Source organism: Rhamphochromis longiceps, linkage group LG3 (assembly GCF_057381845.1).
Source record: "Rhamphochromis longiceps isolate RC_006_pf linkage group LG3, R_longiceps_female_GT1.1, whole genome shotgun sequence".
NCBI lineage: Eukaryota > Metazoa > Chordata > Actinopteri > Cichliformes > Cichlidae > Rhamphochromis > Rhamphochromis longiceps.
Window position 1 is genome coordinate 13769430 of NC_140559.1, and position 18929 is coordinate 13788358.

The 18929-nt window shown below is 39.5% G+C and overlaps 1 protein-coding gene across 2 annotated transcripts in view; it reads left to right on the plus strand.

Annotated features, from left to right (window-relative positions):
• Positions 1–17897, plus strand: part of LOC146673006 (protein NLRC3-like) — a 51903-nt gene extending 34006 nt beyond the window's left edge. The window contains exons 7-11 of one of the 2 annotated variants that reach the window (XM_085401415.1): positions 1450–3250; positions 4728–4901; positions 8229–8402; positions 14854–14900; positions 15049–17897. In XM_085401415.1, the coding sequence (XP_085257541.1) occupies positions 1450–3250; positions 4728–4901; positions 8229–8402; positions 14854–14900; positions 15049–15590 (2738 nt within the window). In that variant the 3' untranslated portion in view covers positions 15591–17897. Of the gene's footprint in view, positions 1–1449; positions 3251–4727; positions 4902–8228; positions 8403–10904; positions 12876–14853; positions 14901–15048 lie in introns of those variants that run through there. The other variant, XM_085401416.1, reaches the window with a different exon arrangement.
• The last annotated feature ends 1032 nt before the right edge of the window (positions 17898–18929 follow it).

Consider the following 18929-nt stretch of genomic DNA (forward strand, 5'->3'; position numbering starts at 1 on the left):
GTGAAGGTTCTCAGTCATCCAGGTCATCGTAGTCTAAGGAGCTTGGAAAGAAAAGCGTTTGGACTTTTTTAAGTTGCTTGAAGACGTTTCACCTCTCATCCGAGAAGCTTCTTCAGTTCTAAGGGTCAAATGGTGGAGAGTCCCAGATTTAAGCTCTGTGGGAGTATCCCCCCAAAGAGGGACAAAGGACCCCCTGATGATCCTCTACCTAATCACATGAGCCGAGGTGTGAAAACGGGTGTGGGTCACAATCAGCCAGGGTTTCGGGCGAGCTCATTGTGAAACCTGGCCCCACCTTATCATGCGAATTCCTGAGAACAGATGGCCCAGGATGTGAGTGGGCGTTAAGGCGTCTGGGAAGGGATCTCAAAACTGGATTATAGATGGCAGAGAGTTGGTGTCGTAAACCCCCGCCTCTGTTCAAAGATGGTCGCTCACAGTGGACATAGATGGCTTCTTTCACTCCTCTTTCAAACCATCTGTCCTCTCTGTCCAAAATGTGAACACTGGCATCCTCGAAAAACTGTCCTTTATCCTTAAGATGCAGATGAACAGCTGAGTCTTGTCCTGTGGAGGTGGCTCTTCTATCTTGCGCCATGCTCTTGTGAAGTGGCTGTTTGGTCTCTCCAATGTAGAGGTCTGGGCATTCCTCTCTGCACTGTACAGCATGCACCACATTGTTAAGTTTGTGTTTTGGAGTTTTGTCTTTGGGATGAACCAGTTTCTATCTGAGTGTGTTGCTGGGTCTGAAATGCACCGGGATGTCGTGCTTGGAGAAAACTCTCCTGAGTTTTTCTGATACACCGCCCACATAGGGGATGACAATGTTGTTGTGTCTGTCTTTCTTATCCTCCCTCGCTGGTGTTTGGTCTTGAAAGAGGAGTGAAAGAAGCCATTTATGTCCACTGTGAGCGACCATCTTTGAACAGAGGCGGTGGTTTACGACACCAACTGTCTGCCATGTATAATCCAGTTTTGAGAACCCTTCCCAGACACCTTAACGCCCACTCACATCCTGGGCTGTCTGACCTCAGGAAATCACATGATAGGGTGGGGCCAGGTTTCACAATGAGCTCACCCGAAACCCTGGCTGATTGTGACCCACACCCGTTTTCACACCTCGGCTCATGTGATTAGGTAGAGGATCATCAGGGGGTCCTTTGTCCCTCTTTGGGGGGATACTCCCACAGAGCTTAAATCTGGGACTCTCCACCATTTGACCCTTAGAACTGAAGAAGCTTCTCGGATGAGAGGTGAAACTTCTTCAAGCAACTTAAACAAGTCCAGACGCTTTTCTTTCCAAGCTCCTTAGACTATTCCATAAATATTTACGCTGCTAAGACATTCAACAATGTCTCAAGAAATACACAAAAATATATTCAAAATACATTTTTGAACTATGTGCACTTCATAAATCCTTGATGTGTGTGTGTGTATCGGGTCAATCAGGAACCGGAACTAGGAGCTTTCAGTGGAGTCAACGAAACCTTAAATCTGCACTGAAGAAGAAGTTCCAGTGTGTGTTTGAGGGGATTGCTAAAGCAGGAACCCCAACCCTTCTGAATCAGATCTACACAGAGCTCTACATCACAGAGGGAGGGACTGCAGAGGTCAATGATGAACATGAGGTCAGACAGATTGAAACAGCATCCAGTAAACCAGACAGTCTAGAAGCCATAATCAGACAAGTAGACATCTTTAAAGCCTCACCTGGAAGAGATGAACCAATCAGAACAGTGCTGACAAAGGGAGTGGCTGGCATTGGGAAAACAGTCTTAACACAGAAATACACCCTGGACTGGGCTGAAGACAAAGCCAACCAGCACATCCAGTTCATATTTCCATTCACTTTCAGAGAGCTGAATGTGCTGAAAGAGGAAAAGTTCAGCTTGGTGGAACTTGTTCATCACTTCTTTACTGAAACCAAAGAAGCAGGAATCTGCAGCTTTGAAGACTTCCAGGTTGTGTTCATCTTTGATGGTCTGGATGAGTGTCGACTTCCTCTGGACTTCCAAAAAACTACAATCCTAACTGACCCTAGAAAGTCCACCTCAGTGGATGTTCTGCTGATAAACCTCATCAGGGGGAAACTGCTTCCCTCTGCTCGCCTCTGGATAACCACACGACCTGCAGCAGCCAATCAGATCACTCCTGAATGTGTTGGCAGAGTGACAGAGATCAGAGGGTTCACTGACCCACAGAAGGAGGAGTACTTCAGGAAGAGATTCAGAGAGAAGAAGCAAATCAGCACCATCATCTCCCACATCAAGACATCACGAAGCCTCCACATCATGTGCCACATCCCAGTCTTCTGCTGGATCACTGCTACAGTTCTGGAAGATGTGCTGGAAACCAGAGAGGAAGGACAGCTGCCCAAGACCCTGACTGAGATGTACATCCACTTTCTGGTGGTTCAGGCCAAAGTGAAGAAGGTCAAGTATGATGGAGGAGCTGAGACAGATCCACACTGGAGTCCAGAGAGCAAGAAGATGATTGAATCTCTAGGAAAACTGGCTTTTGATCAGCTGCAGAAAGGAAACCTGATCTTCTATGAATCAGACCTGACAGAGTGTGGCATCGATATCAGAGCAGCCTCAGTGTACTCAGGAGTGTTCACACAGATCTTTAAAGAAGAGAGAGGATTGTACCAGGACAAGGTGTTCTGCTTCATCCATCTGAGTGTTCAGGAGTTTCTGGCTGCTCTTCATGTCCATCTGACCTTTATAAACTCCGGAGTTAATCTGCTGGAAGAGCGAGTAATTACATCCCAGAAGTCTGAAGGAAGAGAAGAATCTGCATTGAGACACTTCTACCAGATTGCTGCGGACAAGGCCTTACAAAGTCCAAATGGACACCTGGACTTGTTCCTCCGCTTCCTCCTGGGTCTTTCACTGCAGACCAATCAGACTCTCCTACGAGGCCTGCTGACACAGACAGGAAGTACCAAACAGGAAACAGTCCAGTACCTCAAGAAGAAGCTCAGTGAGAATCTGTCTGCAGAGAAAAGCATCAATCTGTTCCACTGTCTGAATGAACTGACTGATTGTTCTCTTGTGGAGGAGATCCAACAGTCTCTGAGATCGGGAAGACTTTCCAGAGACAAACTGTCTCCTGCTCAGTGGTCAGCTCTGGTCTTCATCTTACTGTCATCAGAAAAATATCTGGATGTGTTTGACCTGAAGAAATACTCTGCTTCAGAGGAGGCGCTTCTGAGAATGCTGCCAGTGATCAAAGCCTCCAACAAAGCTCTGTGAGTATGCATCTATGCACACTTTTATTGTTTAAATATTGCAATGTACAGTCTATAGCAGCAGAAAATCTTAGCATTTCCAAAACATTTGTGGATGTAACCCATATCAAAGTGGGCCCAGAGATTTACTTCAAAATCGAATATAAATAAAGAAGAAAATTCTTGCAAGGAGTTAAAGCAACTTGTTTACAACAGATAATGAATGGTGGCTACATGAGGGTTCAGTATGTGATCATTAAGGATTATTTTGAACAGTATCCACCAACAACAATCACTGATATTCTACTTTGGAAAGTACGAATGCCTGTGTCAGTGGGTATTAATTTATAATCACTAAAATTACTAACTCCCCACATGTTTAACAGATACAAAGGTGTGACTTAGTGATGTTCGATTCGTGAACGAATCGTTCAATACTCGAGAATCACTTTACTGACTCGTGAATCATGATTCACAAGCCCAACTGACTCACTGACTCATCCCTGTTGCTGTTAGCAAACTAATTCCATTAGTAGAAATATATCTGGCTTATAATTAAAATAGTGGGGGGGACAACAGCCAGTTTCATAACAAAAGCATTTCTCCTCTGAACTGGAAGAAAAAACCCTGAGTAGAAGCACACATCAAGACAATAGCTCCTCGGTTCACAGTAGCATCGCTCTGCTAACATGCTAACAGCACATTTGAGCTAATCACCCCCTCCCTCCTGTACTGAATCGTAAGCGTAAGTGAATCACTCAGGACTCGCTCACCCCCTCCCTCCTGTGTTGAATCATAGAGCGAGCGAACGAATCACTCAGGACTTGCTCACCCCCTCCCTCCTGTGCTGAATCATAGAGCGAACGAATCACTCACTCACTCACTCACTCACTCACCCCCTCCCTCCTGGCTCACAGCTTCTTCTTCTTCTTGGTTGGCAACCAATGTTAAGGAGCATTACCGCCCCCTGGCTCACAGCTCAGTGGACATTTAGATGAGAAAATATATATTTGACACATTTAAGGAAAATACTAATAAAATACAAATAAACAAAATAAATGTTTATTAAGCAATTTTGATAGGAAATTGCTTTATTTTAGAAATGTTTTTGCTCTTTTTTGCTCTATAAAATAGTTGGGTTTTTTTTTTTTTAGAATCATTCGTCTTAGCAGTGGGATTTACATGAAAAGAGAAACAAATTGAGTTTGAGTGAAAATGTAAATTTTTTGCACTCTCTGGTCAACTGACTCAGTGAATCAAATGACTCAAAAAATCTGATTCACTTTGGTGAGTGACTCATTAAAACTCGATTCAGTAAAAAGAATCAAATTTACCATCACTAGTGTGACTGTGCTGTTTCAAAGCAAGTTCTATTTTTTTAATGCATGGATTTTGAGTTGTATTCTCATTTATGATGTGGACATAGAATTGTTTGTTTTCCTTGTGGTAAGTTGAAAATAAGTCATTTAATTCGATCACAAATATAACCTTTTTTCAGACTGTCTGGCTGTAATCTCTCAGAGAGAAGCTGTGAAGCTCTGTGCACAGTTCTCATCTCTAAGGTTTTTAGTCTTGGAGAACTGGACCTGAGTAATAATGACCTGCAAGACTCAGGAGTAAAGCTGTTGGCTGCTGGATTGAAGAGTCCAAACTGTATCCTGGAAACTCTCAGGTGAGGCGCATAATATGCTTTTTCAGCATAACATGCTTTTTAAGCGCTGGTCTTTTGAGATTCATAACATATCAATTTCTTTTCTTTGTTACAAACTGTTTCATACTGGATTGCAGACAATGTACTTCAAATCTTCAAACCTGCCAGCACAGTGGCACAGGAGTTAGCAAGTCCTGAGGTTGATTCTGCCACATCGTTGTGTCCTTTCCGTGTGAAGTGTGCATGTTCTGCCCGTTTTTTGTGTGGTTCTCTCCGGGTACTTCGGTTTCCTCCCACAGTCCAAAGACATGCAATTAGTGGGGTTAGGTTAACTGATCATTCTAAATTGCCCACAGGTGTGAATGTGAGTGTGAATGGTTGTTTGTCCTTATGTGTTAGGTCTGTGACAGACTGGCGACCTGTCCAGGGTGCACCCTGCCTCTTGCCCTATGGTAGCGACCCTGAAAAGAACAAGCAGAAGAGAATGGACGTTTTATTTAATGGGAAGACCAGGTCTAAAAGAGAAGTCAAACATAGGACATCACCAGAGACCCAACAGTTATGCAATAAACCCAGAAAGAATGAAAGGAATGAACTCTGTGGCACTACAGCAAAGGCTAAAAGGAAGTATAAAGCATGGTTTCTAAAAATTATTCTTTTGTCTTGTCCAATAAGTCAAAAATGTTTACTTCCATCAACAAAACTTTCCAGTTTGATTCATTTTCTGTATTCTGTAACAATTTACAAAGTATGTTTATACATTGGAGTTTGATTTATTCATGTTAACCCTTACACCCTCGTGAAATTATTTCTGTCTGAATACATGATGAGAATTTTAAAACTCTTCTCATTCATCCCTTTTGACTTAAATAAAAAAAAAAAAAAACTAATCCAAAATTAACTTTGTAAACTAAATTTTAAAAAAATAATCAATAAAATGGCAGTGGCCATTTCATTTCTATTTCACATGTTATTACATGTAAACTTGATGTTTTCAACATAGGAAATAAAATCCTAACCTGTAAGTTGGCAAAACCTTAAGGCAGTCAAAAAAGAAATCAACCGCACCTCTCAATTGTAAAAATGGATAAAAGGTTTTTGGGTCTGTTTTTGGATATATACTTATTCAGCTACATTCAGTAACACAAACAAACTGAAACGTAAAAGATTCCACAAAAGAAGGCACTAAATATAATATAGGAAATATTTTCTATATTTGATCCTGTGGCTGTCAGGGCTCTGTGTGCGGGCAGGCGGAGGTGAGGATCCAAACTCAGGACTCGTGAAGCCAAATTTCAACAGAAAACCACAGCTTTATTGCTGGCAATGAACAAAACATGAACAGAACAACGAACACTGAGAACCGGACACTCACAGGCAGAATCTGAGGGTACGACACCGAGCACAGGAAAAAAAAGGGCTTATATACACAGGGTGGTAATCAGGGAATGGGCAACAGGAGGGAGACACAGCCGGGAGGGATTGGACTAACGAGACAGGGGGAGCAAAGCTGTACACACTGACATAAGACATAGACTTTCACAATAAAACAGGAAACAAGAATCCACCAAACAAAGACGCAGACACAACACTGAGAGACAGACTAGACACTGAACTAAACCTGCAATTAACATGAGAACACAAACCTAAGAACTAATCCCTAAACAAGAATAACTGAAACACAGATTATTATTAATAATAATAATAATAAAAATAATCATCATCATCTAAAGCACCACAATGATTAAAGAATCCAAAATGCGAACACGCACCAAAACATAACTCAAAATACTGGGTCAAACTTACCCAGAACCGTGACAGTGGCAGTGAAGTTGAAACAGATAAAGTGCTCCACTGTCTGCTGCAGAATTTAGTCCGGTTTATCTGTTTACGATACATAGCCAATAACCATAACCCTCATTGGTTCTGTGTCAGTTTATGCAGAAATCCAAGCTTATATATTGGGTACTTCTTTTATCTGTTGTGTCGCCCCTTGAGAATCAACATGTATTTGCCTCAGATGCATTGGTGCCACAAAGCAATTTTTCATGCTTTCCCTGTGCCTGTGTGGATTCTCCTCTGTGGGCTCAGATTGTGGTCATAAATATATTGTACTTTTAAATCAAATGGTTATTTGTGAACTGAGTTTTGTAATCTTGTAAACCAAAATATGTGAAAATGGTATATTTGTGCATCTACAGATGACAATTTGTGTGCGTGTAAAAAAGATTTGTGTTTGTAAAAAAATATTTACACGAGTTACAAATTTTTTGGTTAAGGTCTGGTTACAGATACAAAGCAAAAATCTACGTGTAAAACTCTGTGCTCGGGTTCCCTGGCTGTGTATCCACTTTACAAGTATAAACACACACAGACTGTTTTCCATTGTGGTGATGAAGGAAAATGCTGGGCTGGCATGTGAAAGGGCATTTATTCTTCCAGGATGTGAAGCTCAGTAAAGCGCCTCTCCAACAGCCAAACCCATCTGTTCTCTGATTGGACTGTTAAATTTGTGATTGACATGACATTGACCAATCAGCTGAAAGGAAGAAACATTTGTACTTGTAAGTTGAAATCCACACACAACCAGGGAACCTGAGCACAAAAAAATTATGACCACAATTTGAGCCAATACTCCTCCAACTACTATTGTCATGTGAATATTGTAAATTGGCTGTAGGTGTGAATGGTAGCATTGATTATTGTGTTTCTGTGTAAGTCCTTTACAGCTTTCTCACAGATGTTTCATTATGGTAGAGAAGCTTTAATAACATGTTTGCTATAATCTTTAGTTCTCACTGTGTTATTGTATCACTTCCTGTTACAACACAATTTGGTGATTTGCGTAGCTTAAACATTTCAGATCAGTTAATTTCAAATTTTTACAGGGTGACTTATTTTAAATTGTACTAGACTTGTAATACACTTTATCTTCAATCACCAGCAAATTCAATTCTTAGTATGTCACTAGCAGTATGGTCTGTGGTTCTCCAGCTGTGTCACCACCAGCAGTGTCAAATGATTTGTTATTTAGCCGCCTCTTTCAACGCTAAAGGTACTTTACTGTCCTGAAAATATTATTTGAAAAGTAGCAAGTGTGGCCTAAAACATAAACTTCTCATAAACCACCAATTCCCTGTTCCCTGTTCTGTGACACACCCATCAAGTAGAAAAAAGTTTAATAAATAAAAAACTTTGGTTATTGGTTATCAGAAATATGCATGAAGGCATTCCAGTGACCATAGTATTTCTGGGTCCAGGGCATTTTACACAGAAACAAATTTGAAACTGCTACATTGGCTTCCAGTATTCACAGCTGAACTGTTTTTTGTTGTTTTTTGTCTGCAGGCTGTCAGGCTGTCTGATCACAGAGGACGGCTGTACTTCTCTGGCCTCAGCTCTGAGCTCCAACCCCTCCCATCTGAGAGAGCTGGACCTGAGCTACAATCATCCAGGCGAGTCAGGAATTAAGCTACTGTCGGCTGGACTGCAGGATCCAGGCTGGAGACTGGACACTCTAAGGTATGGAGAGAATGTCTGATGGAGGAGGAAGAGCTGGAAACATTTCCTTTAAATAATTTGATTCTTTAATTCATGTTTGTTTCACGCAGACATAACATAAACAATGACAGACAGCAAATCTATCTATTCCATCTATCTATTGCACTATTTCTCCTTCTTTCACCTCTTTTGACTCATTATGTGTTTATACGCCTCTCTGCATTTAATTATGAGTTATTATTAATGTGAACTTTTTAAATGATGCCAAATTGCAAACCCTTATCTGTGTATCTAATAAAACCTCCGTAACTTTGCTCTGCTTCACTTCAGCAGCATCAGGTAATGTTCAGATGTTGATTCATGGTTTTCTTTCATTTTTGTTTCACTGCAGAATATTTTAAAGGTTGTTTTCTGCTATAAGAAGCCAGGCCAGGAAAATCTCCTTCATGTTTTCTGTGTTTTATCCACAGTTACTTTGACACAAAGACATCTGCAGTGATTCTTACACCTCTGATGAGCTTCTAAAGTTTCAGTACTGATAAGAACTATAATACTTCTGACTGTCTGAGGCAAAATTTTTCAGAATCAAATCAGTGATCTAATCGAACAGGACCTTGTGAAGAGGAATTAAATCGATTATAGAAATCAGTGGCAATACACAGCCCTTATGCCATTGAATGCTGAGGTGTATCAAGCATAGATGTCACCAACTTTCTGTAGAGTCAATCAATACAGACCACCAAACTTTGTGGTCTTCAGATTATCTCAACAACAGTGCAAGGAGAGTTACATGGAATGGGTTTCCATGGGCAAGCAGCATCATCCAAACCGTAAATCATGAAGCCCAACGGAATGTGTCAGATGCAGTGATGTAAAACACGCTGCCACTGGACTCCAGAGCAATGAAGACGTGTTCTCTGGAATGATAAATCACACTTCTACTTCTGACTATCCAATGGATAAGTGTTAAGTTTGGTGGTGGGTGGGGCGGGATTACAGTGCAAGGTAGTTTTTCAGGGGCTGGGCTCAGTCTCTTGGTTCCAGTGAAAGGAACTCTCAAATCAAATCAAATCAAATCAAATCACTTTTATTGTCACATCACATGTGCAGGCACACTGGCACAGCACATGCGAGTGAAATTCTTGTGTGCGAGCCCCACAAGCAACAGAGATGTGCAAACACAATAACACAAACGAGCAAAATACAAGAATGGCCAACCTGAAATTAATAAATATATGTACAATATATAATAGTGTATGCATTTCTGGATGTGTATACTAAATGTTTTTCTATGTGTGTGTGTGTGTGTGTGTGTGTGTGTGTGTGTATACACATTTTTACAAATTAAATAGTAAAAAATAATAAAATGAAATATATAAAAATGCTAGACAATGCTAGACATTTTGGACAATTTCATCCTCCCAAATTTGAAGAAACAGTTTAACCCTCTGGGATCAACGGACATGCCGGCGTGTCAAAATCACACAACAATTTAAGACGACTCAGCAACAAGAGGACTCAGAGTCCGTTTCAACTTGGGTCGAAAGTGTGGACTTAAACTATATACCAGTTTTTAAATTGTGTCGATAGGCCACGTAAAACCAGAATTATGATAAAAAATACATGCAATGTTTTTTTCTGAACAAAACAGTGGTGTTTACGGTGAAAGGTCTAAGGACAGGGGCAGCAAACACTCTCCGGTTGCGAGTGGAAAAAAAAAAAAACACCTCTTCCCTCTTGGTGTAAAAGTTTACCATGTCAGCCAATGTCTGTGAAAGTTCTCAGTCATCCAGGTCATCGTAGTCTAAGGAGCTTGGAAAGAAAAGGGTCAAATGACCATTTGACCATTTTATCCAAGCATGAAATGGCAACATGTGGCATTTGGTTCTTTAGGAAGAGGGAGAAGTTTTAGGGGTGACACCGGTGAGAGAAAGCAGGCAAGCGAAAGAAATAGAGAGAATGAATTTTCATATGTGAGACATTAGTAACGTTTAGCGTCTTTGGAGGCTGTAGTTTTGTGTTGTGTGTCAGTTATACTGCTGAATGTCACAGTTGCTCCAAAACAGCCACCAAAGTCAGATTCCAGTGTAAACGCTGTCTCCATCTGGAAAACTGGACATATACACCTCCTGTTGTCAGACCTGCAGGGTTTAGGCCTGTGGTGTTCTCCTCTGTTTTATAGTGAACAGAAACAATTTTTGGGACTGGCATATATAATTTGTGTGCCTTCTTATTTGATGCAGAACACCTGATTCATCTGTAAATAGTTTTAAATGGTTATATAAAAAATGCCTGAGGCCTTGGCTGTACTTTTAGGAAAATAGTACCATTAAACTTTGGTGTGCAAACCTTATGCATAATTTTTAGAAATGTGTAATTTCTATTTGCATTTCAAGTTATGAAAATGATTCGTTAAACATGTTTGTGGTTTTTACAGTAAAAAATATAACTTTTTCTACTCGGATTTAATTTTTTTTCTCTGAATTTAGATCAGTTGTGCTAATATAGTAATTTCAATTTCAGATATTTGACGTTGTGCTGAAAGTAACGGGACTAAACAAGGCAAGATAAACATTTTTTAAAGGTGAAATATAGAGGTCAAATCAAAAGTAGTCAAGAAAGGCAAATTATACCCTGGACCCTAGAGAGTTAAAGATAGCGTCTTCCTTTTCCAACATGACTGCTCACCAGTGCACAAAGTAGGCTCATGTCTAACCTACCTTAGCACTAAGAAGAGGTATCAAGAAAATCAAGAAAAAATTAATTATTAGCAAGATTTGTTTATTTCTTTGTTACTTTATTTATAGCACTTTTAAAGCCAATACGTAGCACACATAGAACACAAAATGAACATTAAAATTGATGAGCACCATGAGAAAACAATTAAATGTGGAAACTATTTAAAAGTGATAAAGAATATCTAGGATCAAGAATATACACATTGTTTAAACATGTTTACCATCAGAATCTTAAAGAGGCAGCAGAACAATCAGGAAACGCAAATTCCTATCCTATTTAAAACACAAGGCTTTTTGGAGAGCATCTGTCATATTGCCCCATGGTCAGTGCTGGGAGGGTTACTTTTAAAATGTATTCCACTAGAGATTACAGAATACTTCCACAGAATGTATTTTGTAATGTATTCCATTATATTATTCAATGAGAGTGACGTATTCTGAATACTACCGTTACTCATTTTATATTAAGATTTTAAAAATCTGGTAGGTATTGGTATGGCGAATTATATTCAGTAATAGTAATAAATCATATAGAAATAGTACATTCATGTACTTGTAAAAAGCATGATAATATATTAAGTAATCCACAGGGTGGACATTAGGTCAGGCTGCGCCTTTTGCAGTGATCTCGTATAGAAAACTATTCTGCGCGTATATAAAACAGGTGCGCTGTTCCGAACCAAAGTAAAGGGAGCTCTGGCTAATGCGTCGGGTTCTGTGTTGGGCTCGTAGCTGGTAACTAGCTTTATTGTCTGGGTCAATTTTGCTAGCAAGAGAGAGAGAGGCGTTGAATAACAAGAACACAGTGTACAGTTGAGTCTTAACAACTTAGTGCAGTGGTTATTGTTATATTTACATGCTTCCATCTCCCGTTTCTGGTCGGTGACAACTTGTACTTTTCCACTCTCCTTTTTCTCCCTCCCTCGTGCTCACACACATATAACGGGAGGGGCAGTCCCACACATTCTCCCTGCAGCACAGACTAAACTGCCCATGAGGCTGCATTCTTAAAGGGGTATGCCTGTAACAGTCTGCTCACAGTTCCTTCATATTGAAACATTTTTTTAAGAAATATTTCTTCATGTCATTATGCAAGTAGCGGTGACATGGGCCGCGAGATTGTGACACAGGCATCAGAGCCTCTTAATGCGCGTTTTGTTTGGGTTTCATTAAATCCCAGTTCTTTTGTATTCTTTACGGCCAAGAAAGATACAGGGCTCAAAGTGGTCAAACTCAAAAAAATGATCTTTAATTTTACATACAAGCACAAACGGAAGCCTAGCTATATACTTACTCTCTACGTCACATCACACTTTAAGTTTCGATCAAACAACCTAGTTGGTTTCACTTTCTGCAGCAGGTCCTATGCTTCTGCAAAAGCATGCAGTTTCCTGTCAGGACTTTTGGCACAGAGTGTACTCAGAGTAAGGCCTTTCTTATATAAAGCAATATAATCAGCATATAAACTTTCAAAATTATAAATTTAAACCTCAACAGTTTCCACTGGCATGGGATTACCAAAAGTAGAGAGAGGACAGACTAACATATGAAGCAGGAAAACACCACCATGTAATCCATCTATTTCAGTGAAGTAACTGTATTCTGAATATCACATTTTTAAACGGTAAGCGTAACGGAATAATGTTACTCATATTTTATGGGGCGCCGTTTGTAAAGTGAAACATGCTGAAATTAACGGCAACATTTTTCCACATTTAGCTCAAAACAAGTCATTTTTTACAACATTTAGTAAAATATTAGTAACTTTTCATATTTAAAACAGAATGTTAAATGTTAAATATTCAATCTAAATGTTAAATGTTAAATCGAAATATTATATTTAAATCTAAATGTTAAATGTTAAATCGAAATATTATATTTAAATCTAAATGTTAAATGTTAAATCGAAATATTATATTTAAATCTAAATGTTAAATGTTAAATCTAAATATTATATTTAAATCTAAATGTTAAATGTTAAATCTAAATATTATATTTAAATCTAAATGTTAAATGTTAAATGTAAATATTATATTTAAATCTAAATCTAAATGTTAAATCTAAATGCTAAATGTTAAATCTAAATGTTTAGGCTAACATGCAAATTTATTGCACGGATCAGCGGAAATACCAAAATAAAAGCTTTCCGAAAACCTCCGGTGCAAAAGTGTGCCGGTAGTGGTCAGACACGTTCTCACTCCCAAAGCGTAATAATTTTCGCTAGGTGAGAAATTGTCAACATTTTATGCTTTCGGGTACCCAACACTTTCCTAAATTACGGCATCGGAAAAAGGAGAGCACATGAGAACCGTTTGGACTCAATCTACACATGTTCATTCATTTTCTAAAAATCGCTTTGGAAAACACTATTTTACGTCATTTAACTGCTAGTAAAGTTATAGTTAGGGATAAGGTTAGGTTTAGGTCTGGAACACATGGCTGGAACGTCTATTATGGCGGGACCGTCATTCCACTGGAATTCAGCCATAACCCGACCATGAGAAAGCACGTCCGGCGATTTAGCTGAAAACATCAGAAGATCCGTTTTGTCGGCCATCCAAAGGTTCAGCAGTAGTGCACTCTTAGCAGCTGCAGTCTCCACTTCACAATCGCTGCAGCGCATGTCCAGCAAAATCGCTGGACATGGTCGTAGGCAAGAAGTGAAGCAGCACATGGCAGGGAGAAGTGAGGAGGAGAACAGACACAATTTTGCACCGGAGGTTTTCGGGAAGCTTTTATTTTGGTATTTCCGTTGATCCGTACAATAAATTTGCATATTAGCCTAAACATTTAGGTTTAACATTTAACATTTAGCATTTAGATTTAACATTTAGATTTAGATTGAACATTTAACATTTAGATTTAAATATAATATTTAGATTTAACATTTACCATTTAGATTTAAATATAATATTTAGATTTAACATTTAACATTTAGATTTAAATATAATATTTAGATTTAACATTTAACATTTAGATTGAATATTTAACATTTAGATTTAACATTTAAAATTCTGTTTTAAATATGAAAAGTTACTAATATTTTACTAAATGTTGTAAAAAATGACTTGTTTTGAGCTAAATGTGGAAAAATGTTGCCGTTAATTTCAGCATGTTTCACTTTACAAACGGCGCCCCATAATATTTTGTATTTTAAATACGTAACAGCAGTACATATATTCCGTTACTCCCCAACACTGCAAATGGTAGAAATTTAATTAAAAGTAGACCTATATGTTACAAAAGTAAGCTAGCTTTATTGTCATAAAATCCAGCTGTACTTGGCCTGTAACAAAACTATTCATGTCCCCGCTGTGTAATAAGCCCAATTACAGCTATTACAATGAACATTAATGTAACATTCATTTAAAATGAGGCTTTAAAGTGAGGACGTCTGATTTTGTTAGACACCTGTTTCCTCTCTCCTTGTGGAGAAAAACAGCTGGTAGCGATGGCAGGGAGGTGTCCTTTCCAGCTAAACAGAAGAGGAATATAAGGATAATGAAGGTGACAGTTTGAATCAGTCATATTTCATTCATACAGTGGAGTACTGACAGATCCAGGATCAGTTCAAATCATCAGCAGTTTGATCCACGTATGGATTGAAGTGTATTTGTGAAAATGTTGGACTGTTCCTTTATCAGTGTCTAACAGTATGTGTATGAGAGCCATGTAATGTCCATGTGTGCATGCTGAAAGAGACTGTGCTGCTCTGACCCCCCTCCTCCTTTCAGGGTGGAGCCTGCTGGAGTCCAATGGTTGAGACCAGGTCTGAAGAAGTGTAAGTGTGTTTTTAATGGGATTCATGAAAACAAAGCAGCACACATTCAACCATCTTCATCATGTCAGGAGTCATCATCAAAGTGTCAATCAATGAACAGATGATGGATCAATAACTGCAGCTGGATTGTGTTTGTTCTCTCCATCAGATTCCTGTCAACTCACAATCGACACAAACACAGTTCACACAAACCTCAAACTGTCTGACAACAACAGGAAGGTGACACGTGCGGAGGTTCAGTCATATCCTGATCATCCAGACAGATTTGATATTCTTCCTCAGCTGCTGTGCAGAGATGGTCTGACTGGTCGCTGTTACTGGGAGGTCAAGTGGACTGGAGAAGTTTATATATCAGTGAGTTACAGAAGAATCAGAAGGAAAGGAGAGGGTAATGACTGTTGGTTTGGACGGAATGATCATTCCTGGAGTCTATACTGCACTAATGATGGTCCTGTTTATGTCTGTTACAACACAAAATTTGTATCCGTCACCTCCTCCTCCTCCTCCTCCTCTGTCTCTAACAGAGCAGCAGTGTATGTGGACTGTCCTGCTGGCACTCTGTCCTTCTACAGAGTCTCCTCTGACACTCTGATCCACCTCCACACCTTCAACACCACATTCACTGAAACTCTTTATCCTGGGTTTATGGCCTGGTCTTATCCTCCTGATTCCTCAGTGTCCCTGTGCTGAGTGAAGTGTAAAGAGTGTCCTCCTGTTAGAGAAACACTCTGACTGTTGAACAGATAGTTCAGTCTGTACATGTCTGTCTCTTTCACTCAGAAACATGTTTTCAGATTCATGGATTCAGTCAGTTGATGTTTGAAACTGTTCTAAATGATTCATTGTAAACTTCTTCCTCTTCAGTCCTTTAAAGATGGAAGCTCACATTATTCCAGGATCCACATGTTGTTTTTCTGTCTTTTTCCACTCAAAGGTTCACAGTGAATATCAGTATGTTGTGTTTCTCTTAAGCTCACTTCACAACCAGCTCCTCTGCATTTTCAACAAGTCATGGGGCTCATTAAAATGAATCCAAATTTTTGATTTATCTTTCTTTATGGGATGTTTCCATCATGGTTGAATAAGTAGACATCCAAAAGTACTCAGTGTATCAAATATTAAAGACATTCAGTTTCTCTCATGTTTCTGACAATCTATAAAAATAGCTGCTTTTAAAAACTGATCCAATCACTAGTGATGGGATTTCCGGCTCTTTTTAGAGAACCTGCTCTTTCGGCTCGGCTCACTAAAAAGAGCCGGCTCTTTCGGCTCCCAACTGGCTCTTCAGGTTAATAATAATTAATTTATTATTAACAATAATATAAAATTATGCACAAAAGGAATTACTAATGTAAAAAAAGTGGTTTTATTTATATATGTTTATATATAAATATATACGGTGGCCCCTAGAGACAAAGCATGTACAAACTCCAAAACACATTTCTAGCGTTAACTGAACTTTCAAAACAGCTACCTAGATCACTTAAATTACACAATTGAAAGCATATGTGTATTGTTTGTGTATTTACACACAAGCACTCATATATATTCAAATAATTAAAAAAAATGTTCATTTACCTGTTACTACCACACACAGAATCAAGTTGTTGGTACTTCCTGGGTTGTGTAGCTGCTAGGTAACAAAAGTTCAACACTGCGTCTAGCATCCTGGAGCACTTCTGTTTGGTTTTGTTAGTGCTTCGGAGTTTGTACGTGTTTTGGAGTTTTTACGTATTTTGGAGTTTTTACGTGCTTCGGGCTTTGTACGTGCCGTAAATATACTTTAAATATACTTTCATTTATTCACTCCACATAAAATGTAATAAATAAATCAAATATGAAAACAAAAAGAAGATGCATGGGCCTGCAAGAATAAACTTTCTGAATCCTTTATCACCCGCAACTGAAAATAGTTGTGGATGATTACTATACCTTTCTAATGTGATGTTGTTGTCCCTGAGTCTCTTTCTCTCTCTCCCTCCTGCTCTACTGTGAGTGTAACTACCGCCCCTCCCCTGTGTTTGCAGCGCAAAGCACAAGTCGCGTGCGGAGAGAAAGGGGAAAAATAGTGCGAGAGAGAGGGTGAGAGAAAGAAAAAAAAACCCCACGGATCCCAATAAGGAGCCGGCTCGCGTCGTTCACTTCAAAGATCTGGCTCTAAGAGCCGTTTCGTTCGCGACTGACACATCACTACCAATCACAGAAACATGAACTTCAATATTGATCAGATCAATACGTACAGCTCTGATGGCACAAACATCTTCTTGAACTCTTCGTTGTTGGTGATATGTGGCCCTCTGCTGGTTTGAAGATAAACTGCATGATGTCCGTTTAATGAGCACAGATGACATTAAGTGTTTTAAAATCTGCTTTTTCTAATTGTTCAGGGTCCCCCTTCAGGAAACAGCTTCAACAAACTCTGGCTTTCAAAATAAGACCTCAGTCTGAGTTTTTTAAAAAACTCTTATTTTGGAGGGAGCTGACATTAAATATACATGTTATCGGTCCATCAATTGGCTTTATTAGCAGTTATTAGCTCCATAATTTTAGCTCAGATTGGCCCTCCTGCACCTTCTAGCAGGCTCGGTAGGTCGTTTTCACCAATTGGTGAGCCGGATCACTATGTCGCTGTTGGAGGGACGATGATGAATCCAGATCCAGTACAGACAGACTCCAGTTCACTTCACACTGAGAAGGGCACTTGTTGGTCTATAATATGTGAAACATGAGTCAAATGTATCCATCATGAAAGATATCAGGTCATCTTGAGCCACAAAAACATTCCTATCATGAGGTAGAAGCTGGACTTGTTGCAGAGGGACGTTTATATATCTGATATTTATCCAGTTAAAAGTCACATCGAAAATCAAATATGTCTTTTCAACAGTCGTGTGTCCAAGAGGAGCAGAAACTGCAACAAATATAACAACAGTTATTTTAGGCTATTTTAAATGGCCACAGAGGACAAGATTGGTTATAATGCAGCTGCTTCAGAGGAATAAAGATACTTGAAAAACTGTTTTTAATTTATGTATAACTGTCATATTTATATTGTTTGATTGTCAATTATACTTAGAAATATATAATCATATATGCTTAGCGGTACAGAATCAATTGTATAATGATAAAGGTCTGATCCATAGTAGTCTGAAAAGACTGTGTGCCTTCCAGAGTGTTCTGGCATACACACACATCCTAAGGTCATGAGAAAGGTGGTATCTTCTCTTTCTGATTTATGGTATAGGTGGACACCTACTGTCTATCTGTTCAAGTATAGGAGCCCTTTCTTTAGGTGGACCGCTGGACTCCTGGCACCGCCTTTTTAAGGAGGCATTCAGAGGGCCATATCTTGACACACACACATACACACACATACCTACACTAACACAGACAAGGTACTCTTTGCTGGTGTAAGATGTCATATGTTAATGACCTAAGCATATTCACATAACCTCAATAAAGGGCAGTGCTACGAGGGAGCTGACAGAGAGTGACTGGGGTTCAAGTGGCAGGAACAGCGCTCGTCACAGGCATCTCCCTCGTGCACGAGATCACACAGAGTGTTCTGCCTGGTGTCCAGTGCTTTGCTAGAGGCAGTACAATTGTCTCTGATTGTTCCAGCAATAGGGTTGTGCTAGACAACCCTATCAATAACACCTTTCAATAATGTGTTCACTAAAGTCTATTGACCAGTATAAGTAAAGACATTACACATACACAAACACATGGTAACATTGGAAATCTGTTTTGGTAGCCCGACTGGAAAAATCGCTAACACCAGGACGTCGGGCTAGCGATATTGCGAGCCCTGTATCTGATTGAGGAATCACTCATCTTTGGAAAAGAGAGTTTATTACAGAGAATTGTCTCTGTTCCCACTAGTGCTGTCAGCGTTAATCTCGTTGAAATGATCTTAACGCCACAACACGGCAAATCTCCGTTAACGAGCTACCCCTGATCGCCCCGTGCGTGGGGCTAGACGGCCAACACGTTAACGAGCTAACTGCGCTAACACACTAGTTCCCACCC